This window comes from Aedes albopictus, chromosome 2, assembly GCF_035046485.1.
Source record: "Aedes albopictus strain Foshan chromosome 2, AalbF5, whole genome shotgun sequence".
In the NCBI taxonomy this organism is placed as follows: Eukaryota; Metazoa; Arthropoda; class Insecta; order Diptera; family Culicidae; genus Aedes; species Aedes albopictus.
Genome location: NC_085137.1, coordinates 144,670,095 through 144,692,321, shown reverse-complemented (window position 1 = coordinate 144,692,321; position 22,227 = coordinate 144,670,095). Strand labels below are relative to the sequence as shown.

At 40.4% G+C, this 22,227-nt stretch overlaps 1 protein-coding gene across 1 annotated transcript; it reads left to right on the top strand.

The window, feature by feature from the left end:
* Positions 1-14,617: 14,617 nt before the first annotated feature.
* On the top strand, positions 14,618-18,415 carry LOC134286217 (uncharacterized). Its single transcript, XM_062847800.1, has 2 exons — positions 14,618-15,138; positions 18,154-18,415. The coding sequence occupies exons 1-2, from the start codon at positions 14,618-14,620 to the stop codon at positions 18,413-18,415; spliced, it is 783 nt and encodes a 260-aa protein (XP_062703784.1).
* Positions 18,416-22,227: the final 3,812 nt, after the last annotated feature.

The window sequence follows — 22,227 nt, the reverse complement described above, 5'->3', positions numbered from 1 at the left end:
AAATCTCCGAAAGATTTATAGGAGGAGTCTCCAAAAGAATTTCTGGAGGAATTTAAGAAAGCACCCTCAAAGGATTCTCTGAAATAAATCCTTGAGGAAATCTAGCAAGAACTTCTGAGGATATCCCTGATGTAATTCCTGAAGGCATCTTAACCTCCGAAAGAGGTCCAGGAGCGATCCTGGATATCCTGGAAGAATCCGTGAAGGAACATCTGGAGGCATGTTAATTCTTGATTTTGCTTTGGCTGACCAAGCCATGTGGAAATTACGTTGTTGAAAAAGCTTCGAAATCCATGTGCACAACAGAAATATATGCTAGATGAACAAATTGCGACTTGATCAATGAAAAGAATACCACGTACTCCGGTGGGAATCGAACCCACGGCTCCCAGACCCCCAATTCGTTAGACGGGTACTTCCCTCAAACTCCTGGAGACAACATTGAATTCTCCTGGAAAAATCTTTGAAGCAACTGGAGGAATCCCTGGAGAAACGCCAGGAGATATCCCTCATTGGAATTCTAGATGAATTTCTGAAGTAATTCCAGGTGGATAATTTTTGAAGGAAACTCTGGCGGAATCTCAGCAGAAAAACTCCTAGACTAGTATGTGAAGCAACTCCGGTAGGAATTCTTGAAGTTCCGAAGGAATCCCTGGAGGAACTCCTAGATTGATCTCTGATGGAACCCTTATAGGAATCCCTGAAAGAACTTCTGAAGTAAGTGATGGATCGCCTGGATGCATCCCTGAATCCTGCTGGAAGAATCTCTGAAAAAACTCCTGGAGCCATCCCTGATGAAACACTTGTCGGAATCACAGAGAGATTTTCTGAAAGAATCCCTGATGAAACATCTAGAGGCATCCCCGAATTCTCTTGGATGAATCTTTGAAGGAACTATTGAATAGATCTCCAAAGGAATTTCGGGAGAAATCACTGATTGGAATTTTAGAGGAATCAGTGAAGGAACTGCTGAACCAATCACTGAAAACACTTATGTATCATGAATCACTGATATTTTTTTGGAAGAATCACTGACACATCTCCTAGAGGTATCACTGAGTTATTATGGAAGAAACTCTGATGAAATTCCTGGAGAGGTGTGAATGATGAATGATGGATAAGATCTAAGGAAAATTAATAAAAGGACTCGAGTTTCGTACTTGAAAGGACACCCTGTTATTCTATTTGAATTGTTTCAGAAGTTCTTTAAAAGAGTGCAAACTATGCAGAGCCTAAGGTAACAGAAAGAAAAAAGTATACAGACTAATGTTCCAATGACCAGACTTCAAATTTTTAGAACGTAGGTACTGTTTTGTTCGTACTTGGTAATTGATTTCTTCTTGTCGATTTTTCTATCGCCAGTATTATTTTTGACAATCCGTTTTTGGAAAATCTCTCGGTGATCCACTAGAGAACGGTTTCGACTAACGTTCGGATCTGGAAAAGTAACAATTTTGTTTATTATCATGAACCATCAATTTTCTCTTTCGTTAATGATAAATCGAGAACATTGATGATTAGAAATCAATTGTTGCAGTCAAGCTCTTATGATAGGTATGGTGATTTTTTTTATCAACTTTATGTAATTTTTTTGTCTTTTTCAACGAAATTTTCAACTCGAAGCTAGTTCAATCTCGGGACTCACGCTTTACTTTCCTTCCGAAGGAAGAACCGACATTTTGTGAATATGTCGGGAGTGAGATTCGATTCCAGGTCCTCGGCGTGATAGTCAAGTGTTCTAACCATCACACCAGGTCCGCTCCACTTTATGTAAACTTAATTTGGTTTGATTAGGGCCTAACTGACATTGACGATTTCTCATCGGTCCTCTCTTTTGAAGCAAAACTTATTATCTCTCTTTTGAAGCAAAACTTATGATATTCCCTCTGAGCAAAAACTAACCCCTTTTCGTTCGAAAGCTGAAGTATCTCGAACCATACCAAGTCTTCATTCGTAGAAATTGAATGGTGAAACTTTCATCGCAAGCGAAAGAATCCATTCTCCGGCGCGTGCTTTGTGGTCGGCTTCCAAGCAAGAAAAAAAACTTCCGGCGAATCGAAGGCTTCGCTAGTAAATTATATGCGGGAAATGCAAGTGAAAATGGGAGTGTACTTTTGGAGAAAACAATTTTCACTGTGCATTAATTTTCCCCGAGTGGAATGGCTGTGCCTGTGCTTGCACCGAGGGCAAACCCTCCAATCCTGGCCGTTCGTTCGTTGTTCGAGGAGCGCACAAAGATAGAACAAGTTTCTATTTTACTTTTTTTTGCTGCTCTCCTGCCCCTCTATCAGAGGGGTAGGAATGCAGAAACGATAAATTGTTGGAAAGCACGAAATCACGGCACATCTCAACATGCACATTAGTGTTAAATATTTATGGATGCAAATGCCTATGCATGATTTTCCCACATAGACAAGTTCGGGCCGAGAGCTGCACTACTGTGAGCAAAATGTAGAGGAAAACATGTGTATTATGCATAGTTTTTGCCCCGGGGCGGCGAACACGAGGAAACTTGGCCGTATTTTAATGAATGCGAGTTTGAGCGGGAAATTTTGCAACCGAGGCAAAAGTTATGGAAATCGCGCACTCTCATAAGCAAACAGTTTGTCGACGTCTTCTTGTGTGTGAGACCGAGTGTGTGTATTTATGGTTTTGAGCCGTGCATTAAAGCGGAAAGGCATCTTTTTGACTGAAGGATTCAACATTGCGCTTTGGAGGTACGAGCATCTTCCGCCGCCCTGGAGTAACTCAACAATGCGATATGTGTTTCTGCCAGAAATCCCATTTATCTTCGTCATCATTTTATAGCGACAAGGAGGACGTGCAGCAGCGCAGGGAAGGTATTTCTGGCTCACGAACCACAACCTGGCACACTATATGTACCGTGGAGCAGCTCATTGCACTGGCAAATAATGGGTTTACAGTTGGATTTGTTCGCCTTCTTGTCTACACCTTTCGAATGGGATATGGTTTATGGGCGCTTGGCATGCGAGAATGTGAAGGAATACTCCTTTAAAGGAATACTTCCTTTAAGAATTACTGTCGAGGAACAGTTATTCATGGCTTCATTCTTGTTTTTCTTTTTGTGGCACAGAGTAAGGCAATGTTTCATATCCAAACTTTCAAATGGAACGAGTTTACACAGGAAGCATTTCTTTGGAATGCTATTGCCTTTGTTCTCTATGTTTTGGATTCCAATGAGAACGATGCAATCATAATGTTTCTAGAAAATTGCGGTTTTAAGTAGACCCATAAGATCAATCTGAATTGATATTACTCTCTTTCAACGTTATAAAAGTAATTTAATTATATACAGTCATTCAGTGATAACAATCGGGATCAATTTTAAACTAATAGAAAAAAGTTCTGAGTCAAACATACAAAAAAGCGAAGATTGAGTGGTGGAGAGTCAGACCCATACCCAAGGGATGGGTTTTAGGGGATAAACCCTTCCCGTTGCCATAATTTCATATACTGGGCACCCAGTGCTTTACCCAGAATGTGCAAATCTTCTCCCTTTCCTACTATTCTCTACACGGACTTGAAGCGTGGTTCATGAAAAAAATGAAGTATGGAGAGCTGATAAAAAATGAAGTGGACATTGCATGTTTTGAAAGGTCTGGTTTTCTAAGTCTAGGGAATCCAAACGATTAAAATGGCTTTGCTCGACGTTTTTGCCTATTTTTTAGCATTTTTCGATCGAAAAGCTGTCTATCTTTTTTTTTGTTACTTTCTATTTCTACTTCACAACGTCGGGGAACGCCAATTCGATCGTTTGGATTCCCTAGACTGGGAAAACCAGAGCCTTCAAAACACCATTTCCAGTCGAAAATCTCCAGGATTTTCTAATGACGTTCATCTGGGAATTCCTCTAAAGGTATCTCAAGCATGTCTTTGAGAACTCCTTCAGAGATCACTTCGGGTATTGCTTCGGGGTGTTTGATCCAGGTATCCATCCAAATTTTCAGGAACTTCTACTAGAAATTTACACCAGTATCTGTAGGAGATTTCAGAGAATTCTGGAGGAATTCATCACGAAATTTCATAAACGATTTCTCCATGAATTCATCCTGTTATTCTTTTACACAATACCTGCAAAGACTTTCAAAAAACAATCCCTGGATGAACCACTTATATAATCCTAGAAGTTATTTTTGACAGAACAACAGAAGCAATTAAAAAATGAATCCTTCTACGAAATTTTGCAGGAAAAAAAATATAAAAATCAATGGAAGAATTTCTTAGAATACAGAATGCGTCTCTGGAGGAACCCATGAGTAAAGAATTCCAAAAGAATCCTTAAAGAAGAAATCTCTAGTAGAATTTATTAAGTAATCACTGGAGGCATTATTGGAAGAATCCCTGGGCATATCTCAGCGAAGTTCTTGAAAGAATCCCAGGAGGGAATTCTGAAGAAATTCCTGGAGGAGCTATTGAAATTTGTACAAGAATTTAAAAATATCCTGGAGAAGTACTCTAATGAGGTTACTGAAAAATTTTCGGAGGGACGTATTTCTAAAAGTATCCCTTTCGGAATGAGTTTATAAGCACCGGGAAAACTTCTTTAAAGATTTCGGCGCAAACCTCTTGAGAAATGCTTTGAAGAGTTTCTGTAAAATACATATGACATATCTTTCGGATGGATTCCTGTTACCGCTAACGGCAACAATACGGTAGGCCGTGTTCCAAAAGTTTAAACAAACTCGTCAGAGTAATTTTCTACGGTTTATTTGCAAAGTTTGTTAAATTTTTCCTGTAATTACAATATCTCTTATTACTATTTTTTCCATTTCTCTTCTTTGTAGGGTTGTTAGTGCTTGCACATAGTTTATTATTTAAAGATCTAATTACTTACAGGGGATGGCCAAAATGTTTGGGATAGGCAACTTTTTTCCCCCACAAAAAAAAAAAACAACATGCTGTAACTTTTCGTAGAGTGCATCAAAAAATCTCAAATTTTGACTCTTTGTCAACCTATAATATGTGCATCATTGGTACAAATTTGGGCTCGATTGATTAATTTTTCGCGAAGTTAGAACCGTTTGGGTAAAACACTATTATTTAGACAACTAATTTTTGAACTGTCATATCTAGGAAACCAGTGATCCGAATTGAATGAATTTTCTAACGTTTATCAACAATATATTGAAACTTAATACGACGTTATAAAATGTAATATTTTCTCACGGCGATTTAAGTTATACCGGATTGAAATTTTTACCCATATAGAGGAAAATAAGTCAAATTTACAATACAACACAAAAATTACTAAATGTGTTCTTCCTTCATTCTAAATAGGCTCTAATATATCTGATTGAGATCAGAAGTGGAAAATCTTTGGATAGCAACACAAATATTTATTGACATTGATGTAAAAAAATTACATTTTTTGAGAAAAATCCAAAAAGTGTCAATCTATGATAACGTTTTTCAACGTTTAAAAAGTATCAATGTTTTAATAGTTTGTGAAGCATTTTTACATTGTTAGTGTACGTTCAAAATTTCATTCAATTCGGTTCACTGGTTTCCGAGATATGACACCTCAAAAATGAGTTGTCTAAAAAATAGTGTTTTACCCGAACGGTTCTAACTTTGCGAAATATCAATCAATCGAGCCCAAATTTGTACCAATGATGCTCACATAATAGGTTGACAAACAGTCAAAATTTGAGATTTTTTGATGCGCTCTATGAAAAGTTATAGCTTGTTGAACTTTTTTATGAGAGAAAAAAAGTTGCCTATCCCAAACATTTTGGCCATCCCCTGTACGTTCAGTGTCTTCGTATCTTCGTTCTCTCCGGTAAGCGGTATCGTATGGTAGTTCGGGCTGTAAGTATCTGTTCCTGTGTATATTGTTAATTGTTGAACAGTTCCACTTTGCTTATTTTTTTTTCTAATAGAATTACCTTGATTAGAATCAGGATAGCTTAGCTAATCTCTGATTTTAAACAGCAATGGTGACACGAAACAACTAACTACATGTTCAATTAGAGAACACTAGATTAGAATTCAATCTGTACTATTTCGAGTTCATTCCATGGAATCCATATAACCTTAGTTATCCACTGCACGCACTTAAACTAATCACTTTTAAAGAGTTTTTCAAAGGATTTAGTTACAGCAACTAACTTTGAATTAAAGATTAAACTTATCAATCACAAATCACTTTTCTGCTTTGTTTTGGTTCTTTTAATATCCACTATGCCTTCGACTTTCACATCGTTCCTACTGCGCCGAGTCCCAGTTAGCAAAATGTTACCAGCGTGAAGCAGACGGTTGAGGGTGCGCCGCACTGGACCTAGTTGGTAATATAGGCGCGTTCGCATATTGCGGAACAATTCCATCAAATATCCGCCAAATCCTATATAAATTTTTGGAAAAATCATTGTAAGAAATCATTGTAAGCAAAAAAATAATATTAGAAAGATTTTCTGAAAGAATCAGATCAAATCCATGGAAAAATTTCCAAAAAATGATATTTCTGAATTTTTAAGGGAATACTCTAAGGAAGCCGTGGAAAAAAGATTTGAAGAATCCCCGAAATAAAATCTGAAGAAACCGCTGGAATTCTGAATTCATGTATGGTTGATGACAAGCAATTTCTGAAACAATCTTTGGAGTAATTTCTAAGAATTAATGGAAGAATTAGAACAAAATACTTTTGAGAAAATTGTGAATAAGTTACTGGAGACTGTTCCAAAAAAAAAAGTTGTCCGAAAAGTCAAGGTATCAACCTTTAAATGAAAGATATGCAGAACATATCGATTTTCTATAAAAAAAATATCCAGAGGTTCCGGCAGAGCAGGGGACAGGGGACCTTTTTATAAAAACTCTCAACAAAACCTTTTTTCGTAATATTTTTTCAACTTCTGCATTTTTTCAGTATTTTATATTTTTCTTCAAACCTCTAGACAATTTGAGTGGTATTGATTTCTGAAATATTGTGATTATATTGACGGCAGAATTTTTTTTTGTGTCAAGAGGTCTAGTTTTTGAGCATTTTTCATCAAAATTTGCTTAACAATACATGTGCTATATTTTGTTTTCAACCATACACAAGGTTCATCTGATAGTACTTTTCATATGCGTCATTTCCCTAAAATAATTTGAAATATCTTTTCTAAAAGCTGAGATATTAAGCTTTTTGTGAATAGACAATATTACAAATAATTGGAAAACAGATAAAACTTTTATGATTGAAAATAAAAAATAGTATGTGATTTTTTGGAAATTTTGATGTAAATGCTCTAAAAATTAATCGCTTATTAGCACAAAACAGGCTCTGCCGTCAATTTGAACAAAATATTTAGAAAACCAATACTTTTCAAGAATTCGATACCAAAAATACCTAGAGGTCCATAGGAAAGAACAAAAACATTGAAAAAATGAAAAAATTAAAAATTAAGAAAAATACGAAGATACGTTTTTTCGAGAATTTTAATGAAAAACGATATTTTTTTAAATCGCGCTGACGGAACTCTGAATGATTTTTTAAGAGATTCGAGATGTTCTAAATAAGTGCTGCAAATACGCATATCTTTTATTTTAGTGTTGTTGACTTTTGGGGATTTTTTTTATTATCGTACAAATTGGTACCAAGGTTCTCAGAATTTATTTTATTTTTTTCACAGGTAGGGTTCACATATATATAAACAAAAACTAATTTGAAAAAAAAAACAGAATCGCATAATTTTCCGGAAAACTCCAGTGGAAAACAAATATTTTCAACAGACACCACCTACTTTGAAAAATCATAAATCAAGAACAAAACATCGTAGATACAATTTTTTATGTGAAATCATAAGCAAATTTTGTCAGCAATTGAAATAAAAAACAAATGAAAAATGATCTCCACAAAATTTTACACTGATGAGGAAAAACGGTTGGAAAAGTCGGAAAAACTATTTTTGAAGTTCGGATAAATTCTTCAAAAAATATTTCTGGAAAGAAATTACATAAGCCCTATTCTGTGAAATATTCGAGATGTGGTTTTTCTCCGTTCCTGAGTAATGACCAATTTTAAGGAAATTGTGCAGATGTGCTATATGAACCGTTTGTTTAGAGAACCATAACTTAAGAATGTAGCATCGTAGACCCAATTTTTTTTATGAAATCGTAAGCAAATTTTCACAGCAATCCAAAAAAAAAAACAAAATGAAAATTGGTTTTTACAAAAGTTTCCACTGTTGAGGAAAACCGGTTGGAAAAGTCGAAAAACTATTTACGAAGTTCGGAAAAATTCCCAAAAAAATGTTTTTGGAAAGAAATTTTATAAGCTATATTCTGTGAAATTTCCAAGATGTTATTTTATTCGTTCCTGAGTAATGACCAATTTTGTGGGAATTGTCCAGATGTGGGTTGATTTTCGACCGTCTTGATCATTCATTTGCACAATATGATCATTACTCAGGAGCGAAAAAAAAAACACATCTACACCACTACCACTACACCACTACACCACACCACTACCACACCACGGTAGCCAATGTTTGCGTAGTTAACCTCATAAAACGATCTATGAATAATTTCCGTATGATTATTTTGTAATATTTTTAAGCCAAAAATCTATAAAGCAGGCATTTGAACCAAGACAAATTGTCAATAGATCTCTTCTATTCATTGAATTCTGCAAAGTAAAGCTTCGTAATCTTATGAGCTGCTTCCTGAAACTAAAATGATCTATGAAAAAATGAAAAGATTAAAAATTAATAAAAAAAAATGATTACAGAAAACCATCCATATAAAATATTGAAATTATCAATTAAATAAAAAAAATAATCCGTAGAAAATAGAAGAAAGATCCATAAAATATAGATAATGTCCAAAACATTTAAGAAAAGATCCATATTATTTTGGAAATATTTCATGAAATTCAGGAAACGATCTATTAAACTGCAGCAACGATTTTATGGAAAAGTCTTCCCTGGTTTTATAGGATTCATATTTTATGGAACATTAAATTATAAGGATCATCTCAAAAAATATATGAATCGTTTCCAATTTTTTGTTTACATTTTGATTAGTTTTCTATTTTCCATTAATCATTTTTTTTTATATATTTCGATAATTTCATATTTTCTGAGGATTATTCCCAATTAACATTTTGATGACCCATTAGTTTTGTAGAGGTTTTGAGATCCTTTATACATATACCCTAATGCCTTTTCTTATGGTTTTCTAATGGATCTAAGAACCTCTTATGCATTAGTTTCCTATTTTAAGGGATCATTCCACAAATCGATTCAGCTATTTCATTCACTAGTTTATAAAAAGTTGGCATTACTCATCGCACAATTTTACGAAAAGAAAGGACCATTCGACAGTTTTTCATAGATCTAAATGACTGCTATATGGTTATCTGGTATATTTATATGGCATATTTGGCTTTGAGTTAACGCGACGTCAGCAGAACAATTAAAAAATCAGAAAATAAAACCGTTAACAGCAAAAAGTCATTTACCACGGCACAAAAGTGCTTGTTAGGAAAAATTAAACACTCCTTGAGTATAATACGATCTGAAAGCATTCCTCGCCAGCCACCTACGCCACCGAATGTAGAAGCGAACACTGCACAGTGTACAATCTAGTCTTTGGCGGATGACTTTTGCTTCCCATTCGGAGCATCCATCGGATCTCTTCCGCCATTCCCAACCAAAGAGCTATTTTTCTGGCTGGGACCGATGGCGACGACAACCAAAGCGACTAGCGGAGAGTATATAATCACATTGCAAGCGGCGAGGAGGAAACTGAGTGTGACTGGCTGCCAAGGCACCAGCCGACCGCTGCCGCCGCCGCACTATCGCGTACTGAGAGTTGTGGCATAATTATTTCATGCTGCGCCAGGATAAAAAGCTGTCAAATAGCGTAAAAGCGTTGGCGGTGTGACACGCGAACCGACGTTTTGGAAGTGAGAGGAAATAATCCTTGCATTGAATGTACCCATCTTGAAATAATGCACGAACGATGGAGAGAAAATTGTATATGCCAGTCCGGATAAATACTCTTGAAAATGTAAAAAATCAGGAATAAGATTGAACAACTACAATAAAAACGAAAGCAAAAACTAGAAGAAACAAGTGACAAAAAGAAAGGAAACAGTAAAAGAACAACTTCCATCGAAATGGTAAAACACATCTAAAGAAAAATCCGCACAGCATATTACTAAGATGCAGATAACCAATCCCTTCCAAAGAATGCATTCCGAAGTAATAAGAATAATATTCCTCTTAATCCAGCTAATCGTGGTTCTGGAGCGGAAAATCTTCATTTTCTCTGACCTGGATACCATCAAACGGAATGTCTCATCAGGAACATTTTCACGGTGACTTCCTGCAACAGCAGCTCATCGTCGTCGTCGTCGTCGTCGTGATGGGCAGAATCTTCAAAGCTCAACAATGATAAGGCTCGCTCCGATTTGTAAGAAAGAATATTCCAGGTTGTGCCCAGCTTCGCCTTTGTGCTAGAGGATCAAGGACCAAAACACAGCTTTGTGAGGAGTTCCTTCATCTGCGATTTTTTTCCTCTTTCTTGTTTGCACAGAGGAAGACAACGATGGTGTGGTGCAGGGAAAATATGAATGGAAAGCTCGCCAAAAATGAAATCAAACAACCCTCCTGCTTAGTAAGGGTAAACATTTTTCCGGGGAAAAGTGGATAAATATTTAGAGTAAAATGAAGTACAGTTCGTTTGAAGCAGTCGGGAAATGCTTCTTCAACCCAATATCTCTGGCCCAGTGATGGGAAAGTTGTTCGGATGATGATCTTAGAATTTTTCTCTCGTATCTCGGTTCGTTTGCTTGGTTAGAGGAGTTGGTGGGATATCTCTTCCGTGCTACACATGTCTAAACAGCGTATGATATCTGTACAGAGCGGGCGGCGCTCTGTGTGTGGCTTGTGTTTCATGTGTTATCCAAAGCGAGTGAGTGAATGATATGGTTGCTGCTGCTCTGTGTTGTGTAGATAAAATTCAAACATGAAAGTCAAGCTTTCCTATGAACAAACGGAGCTGTTTACACCGAATTCCTTTCCCATGCATGCGGCTGTTGATGATGGTGACGAGGATCTGAACGACGACGGCGACGGTACTCAGGCCATCAAAAGTGCTCTACACTGCTCTAGGTGGCTAGCTGAGCAGCTCACTGAACTGGTCCATATAATACACAACTAAAAGTTTTCGGCGAGCGTCGGTACCGTACATTATTGAAGATAGCTTGTTTTGAGGCGAGTGTTAGCACCACGTCAGGCTCACAACTGACATTTGGATTTTCCAATTGTTACAAAACCCTTTTTACTACATTTTATAAGTGTGTATGTTTGCGCACCATCATGGACCTCTGTGGCATGAGTTGCTTGTTCCGGATAATGATGGCCCCAACAGGCACTGACGGATGGTTGGATGGATGGCTACGGCTAGGCTAGATGGATGGACTCGCAGCTGGACGACTTACTGTCTGCCAGCCTGACAGTGGGGAATTTTGTTTAAACCAGAGCCTGAGGAGCATGGCGAACATCCCCTTGTGGCCAAAGCGCAACCAGAAAGTTGCACATAGTTGCAGTGGCTTGGATGAGCGAACGGACGGACGGACGCATGGTCTGAACATCGTCGTCGTACCCAGCAGTGCATTGCAAACAACAAACCTGCTGGAAAATAGAAACATTATCAAAGGTCGTATTTAATTAACTTAAGTTGCCAACAGCCTCCTCCCGGTGGGAGATACTTTGCTGAAAGTGCATTCTCTTGAAGCGTGCTGTGTGTGTATGTACCGGGAGTTTACAGAATAGGGGGTCTTGGACAGTGGACCACGGTGGGTACTTCGATGTGCAGCAATTTACGTAGTTTGGTACTGGTTTCTGCCATGCATGTTGAATATTGAAGTGGAAAGTTGTACAAACACGTTTCCTTGAAGTACTAGACTGAATGCTTTAGAGAATGATTTTAGTTAAAAGCAGTTAGGTTTCTATGCGTTGGAAGTATAATTTGCAGACTCATGATCCGTTCATTTGTTTTAGGCAGTTTATGCTACAGTGAAAAGAAATGATCTTTGGCAGATATTTTCAGAACATGGTTTATCGGCGAAACGAATTAGATTGATACGTGCAACACCGGTTATGCTGGTGTTGCTCAACAATGGCCCTCTGTTAATTTCAATTTCTGTTCAATTTCTCTTGTCGCTCACTTGCGTATCTATCCACCGTATTCTTTCATTACTTTCCTTACTCCCTCTTACTTCGAGTAGTATTCATATCACCGAAACAAGCCAATTAAAATTAATTATGAAGAAGTCATGCGGTGATTAAACCTAGTAAATAAAAAATAAAAAAATAAAAAATAATCCACAATCCATTATCCCGAGCAACCGACACTCCAAAGAATACAAGCACGGTTACCGTTCATCGGTAGTTCCAGCAAGCTGTTCTGTTCCGTATTATTCCGGTGTCGCTACACGGGAATGGCAAAACCATCAGAACGTACGCCTTTCTCGACGATGGTTCATCTAAAACTCTGGTGGAAGCGCAGGTAGCCAAAGAACTTGGAGTCACCGGTGCCATACATCCACTCTGCCTGTAGTGGACCAGTGGTGTTGAACGAGTGGAAGACGATTCACAAGTGATAAAGCTGCAGATTTCCGGTGCAACGAACTCAACGAGGCTCGATTTGAAGGAAGTGCATACCGTTAAGAGTCTCAACCTTCGAGTGGAGTCGTTGGATTTCAGCGAACTTTCCGAACGGTTTCCGCATCTGCAAGGACTACCTGTCCACAGCTACACAGATGCCGTTCCTACGATCCTAATCAGTTTGGACAATTCCTTCGTGATGACAACCTGGAAAATCAGAGAAGGAGCTAAAGGCAGCCCGATCGCAGCAAAAAGTAGATTGGGCTGGACAGTCTATGGAAGCACATCCACAGAAGTTGAGCAGTCCGCTTACCAGTTATTCCACATTTCTGACCGTTCACCCGATCAAGAGCTCCACGACCTCGTGAAAGAGTTTTTCGCATTGGAAAGTGTGAATGCTACACCTTCTGCAATAGAAAACGACGACGATAAACGTGCCAGGCAGATGCTCGAAGCTACTACTTGCACGGACGGAGTCAGGTCGATGACAAACCGGCTTGGTTTGGAAATACGATCATGTGGAATTCCCGAACAGCCGGCCCATGGCGGAAAGCGATTCCGCTGTCTCGAGCGTCGTCTAGCATCCAAGCCTGATCTATACGACAACGTGAAGACCCAGATCAGTCAATACCAAGCCAAGGGGTATGCTCATAAGGCGAGTCCAGACGAACTACTAGCTTCGATCCAAAGCGGACTTGGTTCCTGCCTCTGAACGTTGTTACGAACCCGAGGAAGCTGAACAAGGTGCGACTAGTGGGGGATGCAGCCGCCAATGTTCAAGGTCAGTCGTTCAATTCTGCTCTTCTGTCTGGTCCGGATTTGCTCGCACCGCTTCCGGCCGTTTTGTCTTCATTTCGCCAGTTCGAGGTAGCTATAAGTGCCGATATCTGCGAGATGTTCCACCAGATCTTGATACGCCCTGAAGACCGATCGGCACAGCTATTCCTATGGCGGGACGAGCCGTCCAAGCCATTCGAGGTGTTCGTCATGGATGTAGCGACGTTTGGCTTCACCTGCTCTCCTTCTGCAGCGCAGTACGTAAAAAAATCGGAATGCCGAGGAGTTTGCAGGCGAGTTTCCGCAGGCAGCGGAGGCAATTACGAGGCACCATTATGTCGACGATTTTCTGTGCAGTGTGGATACTGAACAGGAAGCAGTGGAACTTGCAGAATAGGTGAAGTTAGTGCACTCCAAGGCAGGATTTGTTATACGAAACTGGCTGTCGAACTCAAATGACGTTCTCACACGGGTCGGGGAACAACAAACGGAATCTGCGAAGAAAGTTTGGATCAACAAGTCTGCCGCGTACGAACGCGTTTCTCGGCATGATCTGGAAGCCGGAACCGGATGTTTTCGTATTCCAAGGTGTGTTCGGGGAAGAAATCCAGGCTCTTCTTTTTGGTGACGTCGTTCCGACCAAGCGAGAAGTTCTACGAACCGTGATGAGCATCTTCGACCCCATTGGACTGGTAGCCATCTTCGTAATCCACGGAAAGGTGCTTGTGCAGCACATCTGGCGCTCTGGGATCGATTGAGACGAACGCATTTCGGAAGTACCCTAGATCAATGGCAGCGACGGTTCAAATTACTGCAGCAGCTAGACCGAATAGAAATCCCACGTTGCTACTTCTCTGGATACTCCTCTGAAGATTACGGGACTGCGGAACTGCACATATTTGTGGACGTATCCGAGGAAGCCTTCGCAGCAGTGGCTTATTTCCGATTTGTCGAAGGAACAACAGTTCGATGCTCGTTGGTGTCGGCAAAAACGAAGGTTGCGCCTCTGAAGCTATTATCCATTCCCAGGTTGGAGCTGTCAGCAGCTGTTCTTGGAGCCAGGCTTTCAAAATCTGTTGTTGAGAACCACACGATCCAGATTAGGCGCAAAACGTTTTGGAGTGATTCCTGCACTTTCCTCTCCTGGTTGCGAGCAGATCCCCGAAAATATCGGCGATTGTCGCATTCAGGCTAACTGAAATCCACGATCTCACCCAGGTCGATGAATGGCGCTGGATGCCGTCCCGTTTGAATGTGGCCGACGAGGCTACAAAGTGGGGAAAAGGCCCCGATATCACTACCGGCAGTCGCTGGTCCGCGCTGTAGCCTACGTGCACAGGTTCGTGTGCAACATGTGTTGCAAAGTTAAGAAGCAACCTGCAAACTGTACGGAATGGCTAAGTCGCGATGAACTGCAGCGAGCGGAGACAACTATTTTCAAGCTTATCCAGCACGGAACTTTCGGGAACGAGATCGTTATTCTCAAGCGCAATCAGCAATTTCCTGCTGGCGAACAACTGCAGCTGGACAGAACCAGCATGATTTGCAAGCTTTCTCCTTTTCTGGACGAGCAGGACGTCATGCGGATGGGCGGTAGAATCGCACGTGCACAGCAGGTTTCGTTCGACTTTAAGTTCCCAGTTATTCTGCCCGCGCGACACGGCGGCACTACACTTCTGGTCGATTGGTACCATCGGCAGTACAAGCACTACAATGCGGAAACAGTGGTGAATGAGATGCTTCAAAGGTTCCACGTGTCTGAGATGAGAATGAAATTTTTAAACTCGTTGTGCACGATCTTTGCCCTATTCTGTTCAAGTTGGGACAAACCTATGTCGCATTAGGTAGCATGTCGCAACAAATTCAGGTTGTGATATTGTGGTTATTGTTGCGCGATGGTTGAGTTTTGATTCAGTGGTGTACTACAAGGCAGTTCCAGAAATCCCGAGAATGGTTCCATTGCCACAAGCCAGGATGGTATTGCACGTTAGGCCATTCACTTACGTCGGCGTGGACTACTTTAAGCCGATGTTGGTGAAGCAGGGACGCAGCGAGGTGAAATGTTAGGTCGCGTTATATACCTGCCTGACCGAACATACGCGCAGTACATCTTGAAGTGGTGCACAACCTCACAACGGAGTCCGGCAAGATGGCGGTAAGGGGTCGTCCATAAATGACGTAGCTTTTTAGGGGGGAGGGGGGTGTTTGTGATTTTGTGACGAAGTGTGACGATAGGGGGGTGGGGGTTCGTGGTATGCTACGTAGCTTTCTACTAAGCTTAATATTTTTTTTTACTTGAATACTTAAATCATTAACCAGTAAATAAAAAAATATATTGCATAATCTATTTTTTCCATCACATTAATGTAAATAACAAATAAAGAACATAAATGCCGGCTTCTTTTCATAAGATATGCAGCTATCGGACGCAACAACTGTATGTGAGAAAATGTTTTTGAAGTCCTGCGTAAAGAATAATGAATAATGAAAGAATAATGTGTATGAAAATCAATTTCGCTCAAATGCTTTCAACGATCAATAGTTTGCTGCTTGCACGCTGCACTGCACGCTGTTAAGGCTGCAAAATAAAATTCTAAGTTTTTGGCATTATGGCGTTATTCCAGGAGTTCCTTATATAGTTTCTACTTTTGTGCAAAACTTTCTTAGGGAGCTCTTAAGGAGCTCCTCTAGCAGCTTTGTAAGGAACTTCTAATGGTGTTATTTATAGTTTTCCCCAACAGGAGAAGGATAACATTTTCACAGGAATGCATACTGGGAATCCCAGGAAAAGCTTCTGAAAACATCGCAAAAGGATTTGAACGAACCTCAAAAGGAATCCTTCAAGGAACTTCTAGAACCGTGATCACCAAAGTGCGGCCCGCGTGGTGCACGTGATGTCGAGTTATGTATGTTGCCGTAAAATTTCTTGCAATGTACTTTGTGAAGGTTATTCTACTGCTAAAACAATCCAGAATAACGTATTCAATGTTTCACAAATGGATCCAGGATGTGCAATACAAGCATTAAAAAAATGAACCTGAGGATCACTGTTCTAGAAGAATTTCAGAAGAAGCTCCTGGAGGAATATTGAAAGTACATCATAGAGAAATTTCAAAAGAAATCCCATGAGGAGTTCCTGGAGCAATTCTATATGGAACTTTCAAAGAAATCTTGAATAAACTCCTGGAAGAATCTCAGAAGGAGCTATTTGTAGAGTCTAAAGTCTAAAGAAATCACGGAAGAAATTTCTGAAGAAATCCCGAAAATAACTTTTGGGGAATCACAGAAGATATCCAGATAGAACTCCTGGTGAAACCTTAGAAAGAAAATCCTGAAGGAATTGCAAAATGATTAAGTGGAGGCATGCCGGAAAAAGTTCCTGGAGGAGCCCTGATAAAAATCCTGGATAAATCCTAGAGGGAAGTCCTCGAGGAATCCCAGAAGAAACTCCTGGAGGGGTTTTGAAAGAATGCCGAAGGGGTTTCCTACAGAGATCTCGGATTGAATATTTGAGTGAATTCCTGAAGCAAACCAAGAAGGAACTCCTGGAGGAATCCCGAAAGGGACTTCTTCAGGAAATCCAGAAAAAAGTTCTGATGGAATCTCAAAAGAAATTCCGTTTGAAATCCCTGAATAGATGTTCGAAGAATCTGCTGGTGAAACAGAGAAGAAGAAAAATTTGAAAGAACCGTGGAACCATGGATAAATTTTTAAAACAACCTTAGAAAAAAAAAACTCCCGGAGAAATCCCAGAAGTAACTTTTAGTGGAATCGAAGAAGGAATTCCGGAAAAAGTTCTTGGAAAGATCTCTGAAGGAACCCCTGAAGGAATAGAAAAAGAAGGAAATCTCAAATGGAATCCCAATGGAAATTCTTGGAGAAATCCCTTGGAGGAATTCTCAAAAATGGGAATCCCAAAAGAAACTCCTTAAGGAATTCCAGAATGAACAGCTGAAAGAATTTTAGAAGAAACTCCTTCAGGGTCCTTCAAATGTCGTGGTGAATTTTATTCAAATGAAACCAAATTGATATTCTTAACAGATTTATTAGTGAGTAAACTAATATCTTCGAAAGAGCTCCTAGGATAATATGGTATTGAACTGTATTGGGATATTGGTGATATTCTCCTCTGGTTGCACCCATGGTCTTGTCGGGACCCACGCTTTACTTCCCTTCCGAAGGAAGAAGTCAAATTTTGCGAGTTTGTGCGGGAGTGGGATTCGATCCCAGCTCCTCGGCGTGGAAGTCACGTGTTTTAACCATCACACCAGATCCGCTCCACAGTCGGCAATGTTTTCTAGCTGTTGTTGTTTTTTCATAATATTCGTCAAACATACAAGTTAAAATTTAAATCAGAACTAAGTTTCGAGTTTTTCCGTTTAACTTGCTTTTTGACATGAAAATTTTGTTGTTGGGGGGAGGGGGGTGTTTAACAAGCTACGTCATTTAGAAGGGGGGGTATCCAAATTTGTGACAAAATGCTACGAGGGGGGAGGGGGGTATTAAAAATCGCTTAAAAAAAGCTACGTCATTTATGGACGCCCCCTAAGGCGTTTCGTTGCACGGAGGGGGGCCCCGAGGGAAATCTTTAGCGATAGAGGAACGAACTTTGGGTGCAAACCGTGACCTGAAGATGGAACGCAGCAGATCAACAGCAACCTCGCTAGTACATTCACCAATACGGATACACAGTGGCGTTTCAACCCACCTTCCACGCCGCATATGGGGAGATCTTGTGAGCGCATGGTCCGGTCGGCGAAAGGCGCGCTGGCATCACTATCTACCGGGGCCAAGCCCTTCGGACGCTCCTGGTGGAAGCGGAATCCATCGTAAATTTGAGGCCGCCGACGTATCTCCCAATCGACTCTGAGGAGCAGGAAGCTCTAACGTCGAAGTGCTTCCTGATGCTGAGCACCAGCGGCATCAACCAGCCGGTCGGAGGAGAGCCGATCGAAGAGAGGATGACAGCGAGGTGTAACTGGGACCTGTGCAAACAACTGTTGGACAGATTCTGGGCTCGGTGAATCAAAGAATATCTTTCAACGATCACCAAGCGCACTAAGTGGTTCAAGGACTACAAACCCATTCAAGTCGGAGATCTGGTGATTGTTGTGGAGGATCGAGTCCGGAATGGCTGGCTCAGGGGCCGAGTCGTACGCGTGTTTCCAGGACGGGATGGCCGAGTACGGAATGCAGAAGCTAGCATAGCCAGTGTAGGAGAGCTGGTTCGATCAGTAGCGAAATTGACAGTTCGGAGGTAGTGCTGAAGTCGACTTCGAGCAATACGGGTCGGGGGATGTTCCGAACGACGAAAACCCAGCACCCCGGTGCGCAGGGTCGGATCTAAGGGGGGGTCGGGCCACCAGCCCCCACATTTTAAGGGCCCCCACAAAACCCTTTTTGGTGCTTACATTAACTTTATTTTTCATATTGCTCAAGTACTGTTCTAAAATAAAGAAAACATTTTTTTGCTCCTCTCCCGAGGGGCCCCCATATTCGTTCGGGCCCCGGGCCCCCACAATCCTTAATCTGGGCCTGCCGGTGCGACAGGGTCACTCGATCCACGCACCGCAAACAGTAGCAGCGAACGAGCCAATATATTAGGGGTTCTCACTAAACAGATTAAATTACTGCGTAAGCCATGATTTTCTGCTAATTTGAAATGTTTCATTATTTTGCGAATAAAATAATCAAAGATTGCCTTGGTGATCACGACGTTTAATCAGTTTACTCTGTTAAGTTTTTGACAGCGAACTGAATTAACCTACCTACCTATATAACTAATACACACAGAACACGTTGAAACTTTCTAAAGCTAGGACGTACTACGTTGAATAAATCTATTTGGTTGAATTAGTTATCCCAGTTAAATTTGTTGGACAGTTTCCAAAACACATTCAGGACAAGAAATGTAAGTAAAAACACAAAACAAAAATGAACTTAAACATAATTAAAATCGAATAAATTTACAGCTATAAAGCTGACTCATGAACATGCAAAAACGGGTCATGCTATAAGAGGTACGAACACCCAACGGTGCTATCCCAACAGGGCCTTTCAAAGGCTGCGTTATTATCTAGGCTACTGTCACTTGCAACGCTTATTAAGTTTCGATATCCTTCGTGGAGGTTTTGCGTTGTCGAATTTGTTGTTCAATATTGTCAATTCTAACTCTATAGATCCCCTTAATCCAGTTAAAAACCAACTCAATAAGGGAATTCAACAACAATAAAATTGTACGCTTCAGTAAACAGGTTTATTAACAGCAACAGAATAATATTTCCTTATTACACGTAATCCTGGTACACTCGGCACAGAAAAATTCACCACCTTTAAACGAATGTGCCTCGTTTGAGCTCATAAAAGCAAAATTATCGCAACCATAACTGCTTCATTTTAAGCCCTCTTTTCCATTCGCGTTGTGTCGGTACAACTTGTAAATAAGTGAGCACATGCACAGCAAGCAGGCAGAATTGCAACAAACGATGACGGCCCCAGCGTAACAAACGAAAAATGTACACTTCTTTCAGTTTTTAATACCCTTCCCGGCTAAAGTGGCAGCAACAAGGGTGTACTTTATATGTACACGTTCAGTTTCACCTACCAGCAAACCGACGTCGTTCACAAACAATTCCATTGGGCACTGCATGAAAATCTTTCCTTCTCTTTCACTCTTACAGAAATTTTGTAAACAACAAGGCCACGAAACGTCAAAGTCCCATACAAAATCAAAACAGTGCAGTGCCCTATTCACACTCTCGAATGTTCTCTGTGGGGGACATCGGGGTAATATGCGTCACCATGGGGAAGCTTCGATTGCTATGCAGTTTCTAAAATAACAGAAAAACATTGTGTAGCTGTGATAAGTAATCTCACACATGTGTCGCATTTTATACCGATTCCTCCTATTTTTTCAACTGCACAAATTCCTGCACTTCAACTGCAACGACGTGGCATGGTGGCAGCAGGAACCTCAAGCGGAAATGAAAATCTCACACGACCGACGACAACTTCGAGAGGCTTAGTAAAGATGCAGCATAGTAGAAGCAAAAAAAGAAGCATTTTCGCTACTTCCAGTCCTAGCCTAGTCAGGAAAGGAAAACTGGTGCGAGGGAGGACTCCATTGTTATAACGCTGTGGACGAAGAAAGGTCGTACGCCTTGGTGCTGGAGAAGTTGTTTAATGTCTTCATGTGGTGGGGGTCCATGTGTGAAGGAGGCGTTATGTTGTGAAATCCACACGGTCTTATTATTGAGCGGAAATATGCTGGAGAACTTTCCCCGGCACATTGCATTGCAGTTGATGTGGTCCATTATTGTTGGGGCCGGGCCGGGTGTACCTTGCCATAAGTGAGTACGAAACAAGATCCTAAGTCTTTCTCAAAAGCTAGCCTTTGTTTGGTGTGAAGTGGCGTACCGGATCGAATGCCGGAGGGATTTCCTGCAGAGATCTTGGAATAAATATCTGAGTGAATTCCTGAAGGAAACCAAGAAGGAACTCCTGGAGGAATCCCGAAAGGGACTTCTTTAGGAAACCCAGAAAGAAGTTCTGATGGAATCTCAAAATAAATTCAGGTTAAAATCTCTGAAGAGATGTCCGAAGAAAGTACTGGTGGAACAGAGGAGAAGAAAACCTTGAAAGAACTCCCGAAGGAAACCATGGATAAACTTTTGAAGAAATTTTAGAAAAAAAAAATAACTCCGGGGAAATCGCAGAAGGAACTTTTGGTGGAATCTAAGAAGGATCTCTGAAGGAACCCCTGAAGGAATACAAAAAGGAGGAAATCTCAAATGGAATCCCAAAAGAAGTTCTTGAAGAAATCTGATAAGGAAGTGCTGGAGGAATTAAAAAAGGATGAAATTCACAAAAATGGGAATCCCAAAAGAAACTCCTTGGGAAATTCCAAAATGAACTGCTGAAAGAATTTTAGAAGAATCTCTTGCAGTGTCTTTCAAATGTCAATATCCATATATCTATATCTATATATGTCAAATATCTATATATCTATATCTATATCTATCTATCTATATATAAAAATGCAGTGGCATACCTGGGACCGCGTGTAACTTGCGATCGGAAGGTCCGATTTTGGTCGCCTAGGTTTTGTTTTATTAGTTTTCACCCAAGGAAGGTTTATAAGGCAAAAAACGTGGAAATTTTTAGAGTTTTTGAAAATCGTTTTTATGCAATTTGCGTACGGGGACTTGGTCTTGAATCGTCAAAAAAAGCAGGAGGCAAGACAAAGTATGCCGGGGTCAGCTAGTTTACTTATATTACTCGTTTTCGAATCGTTTTGTTCCTTTCGACTTTTGTCTTTAGACGTTTGATTCCTAAGCCCTGGAACGCTGCTGAAACCTCTGCAACACCTTTGGATGCCTTTAAAACTCCCTGCGACTCGCCTGTAATCTCCTGGAACATTCCTGAAACTCTGAAAGAGTGCTTGGATCTCCCCTGGAAACCTCCAAAAACTGATCTGGAAACTGCCATCCACCTCACTTGAATTTCATGATTGAAAAAAAAAAAAACATTTGAAAGAACAACGTTTGCTCGTCGCGAACTCACAAAACTCAAAATTGTACCACAAACTGAGACGCCGCTGAAACCTCCAGAGTACTCATAAAGTTCTACTAAAATCCTATGATACCAACTAAAACTCGACAGAATCACCTCAGAAACAAACCTGAAATCTCCCGAAACCTTCATGATACCCCCAAAAGCTCCCGTAGAACCCCTGAAACCTCTAAGGCATTTGAAAGTCATTCCAAGCTCCATTGGAATCCTTGAGCTCCTAGTAATGCCTGTGAAACCTCTCAACCCTCCAAAACGACCCTTTGAG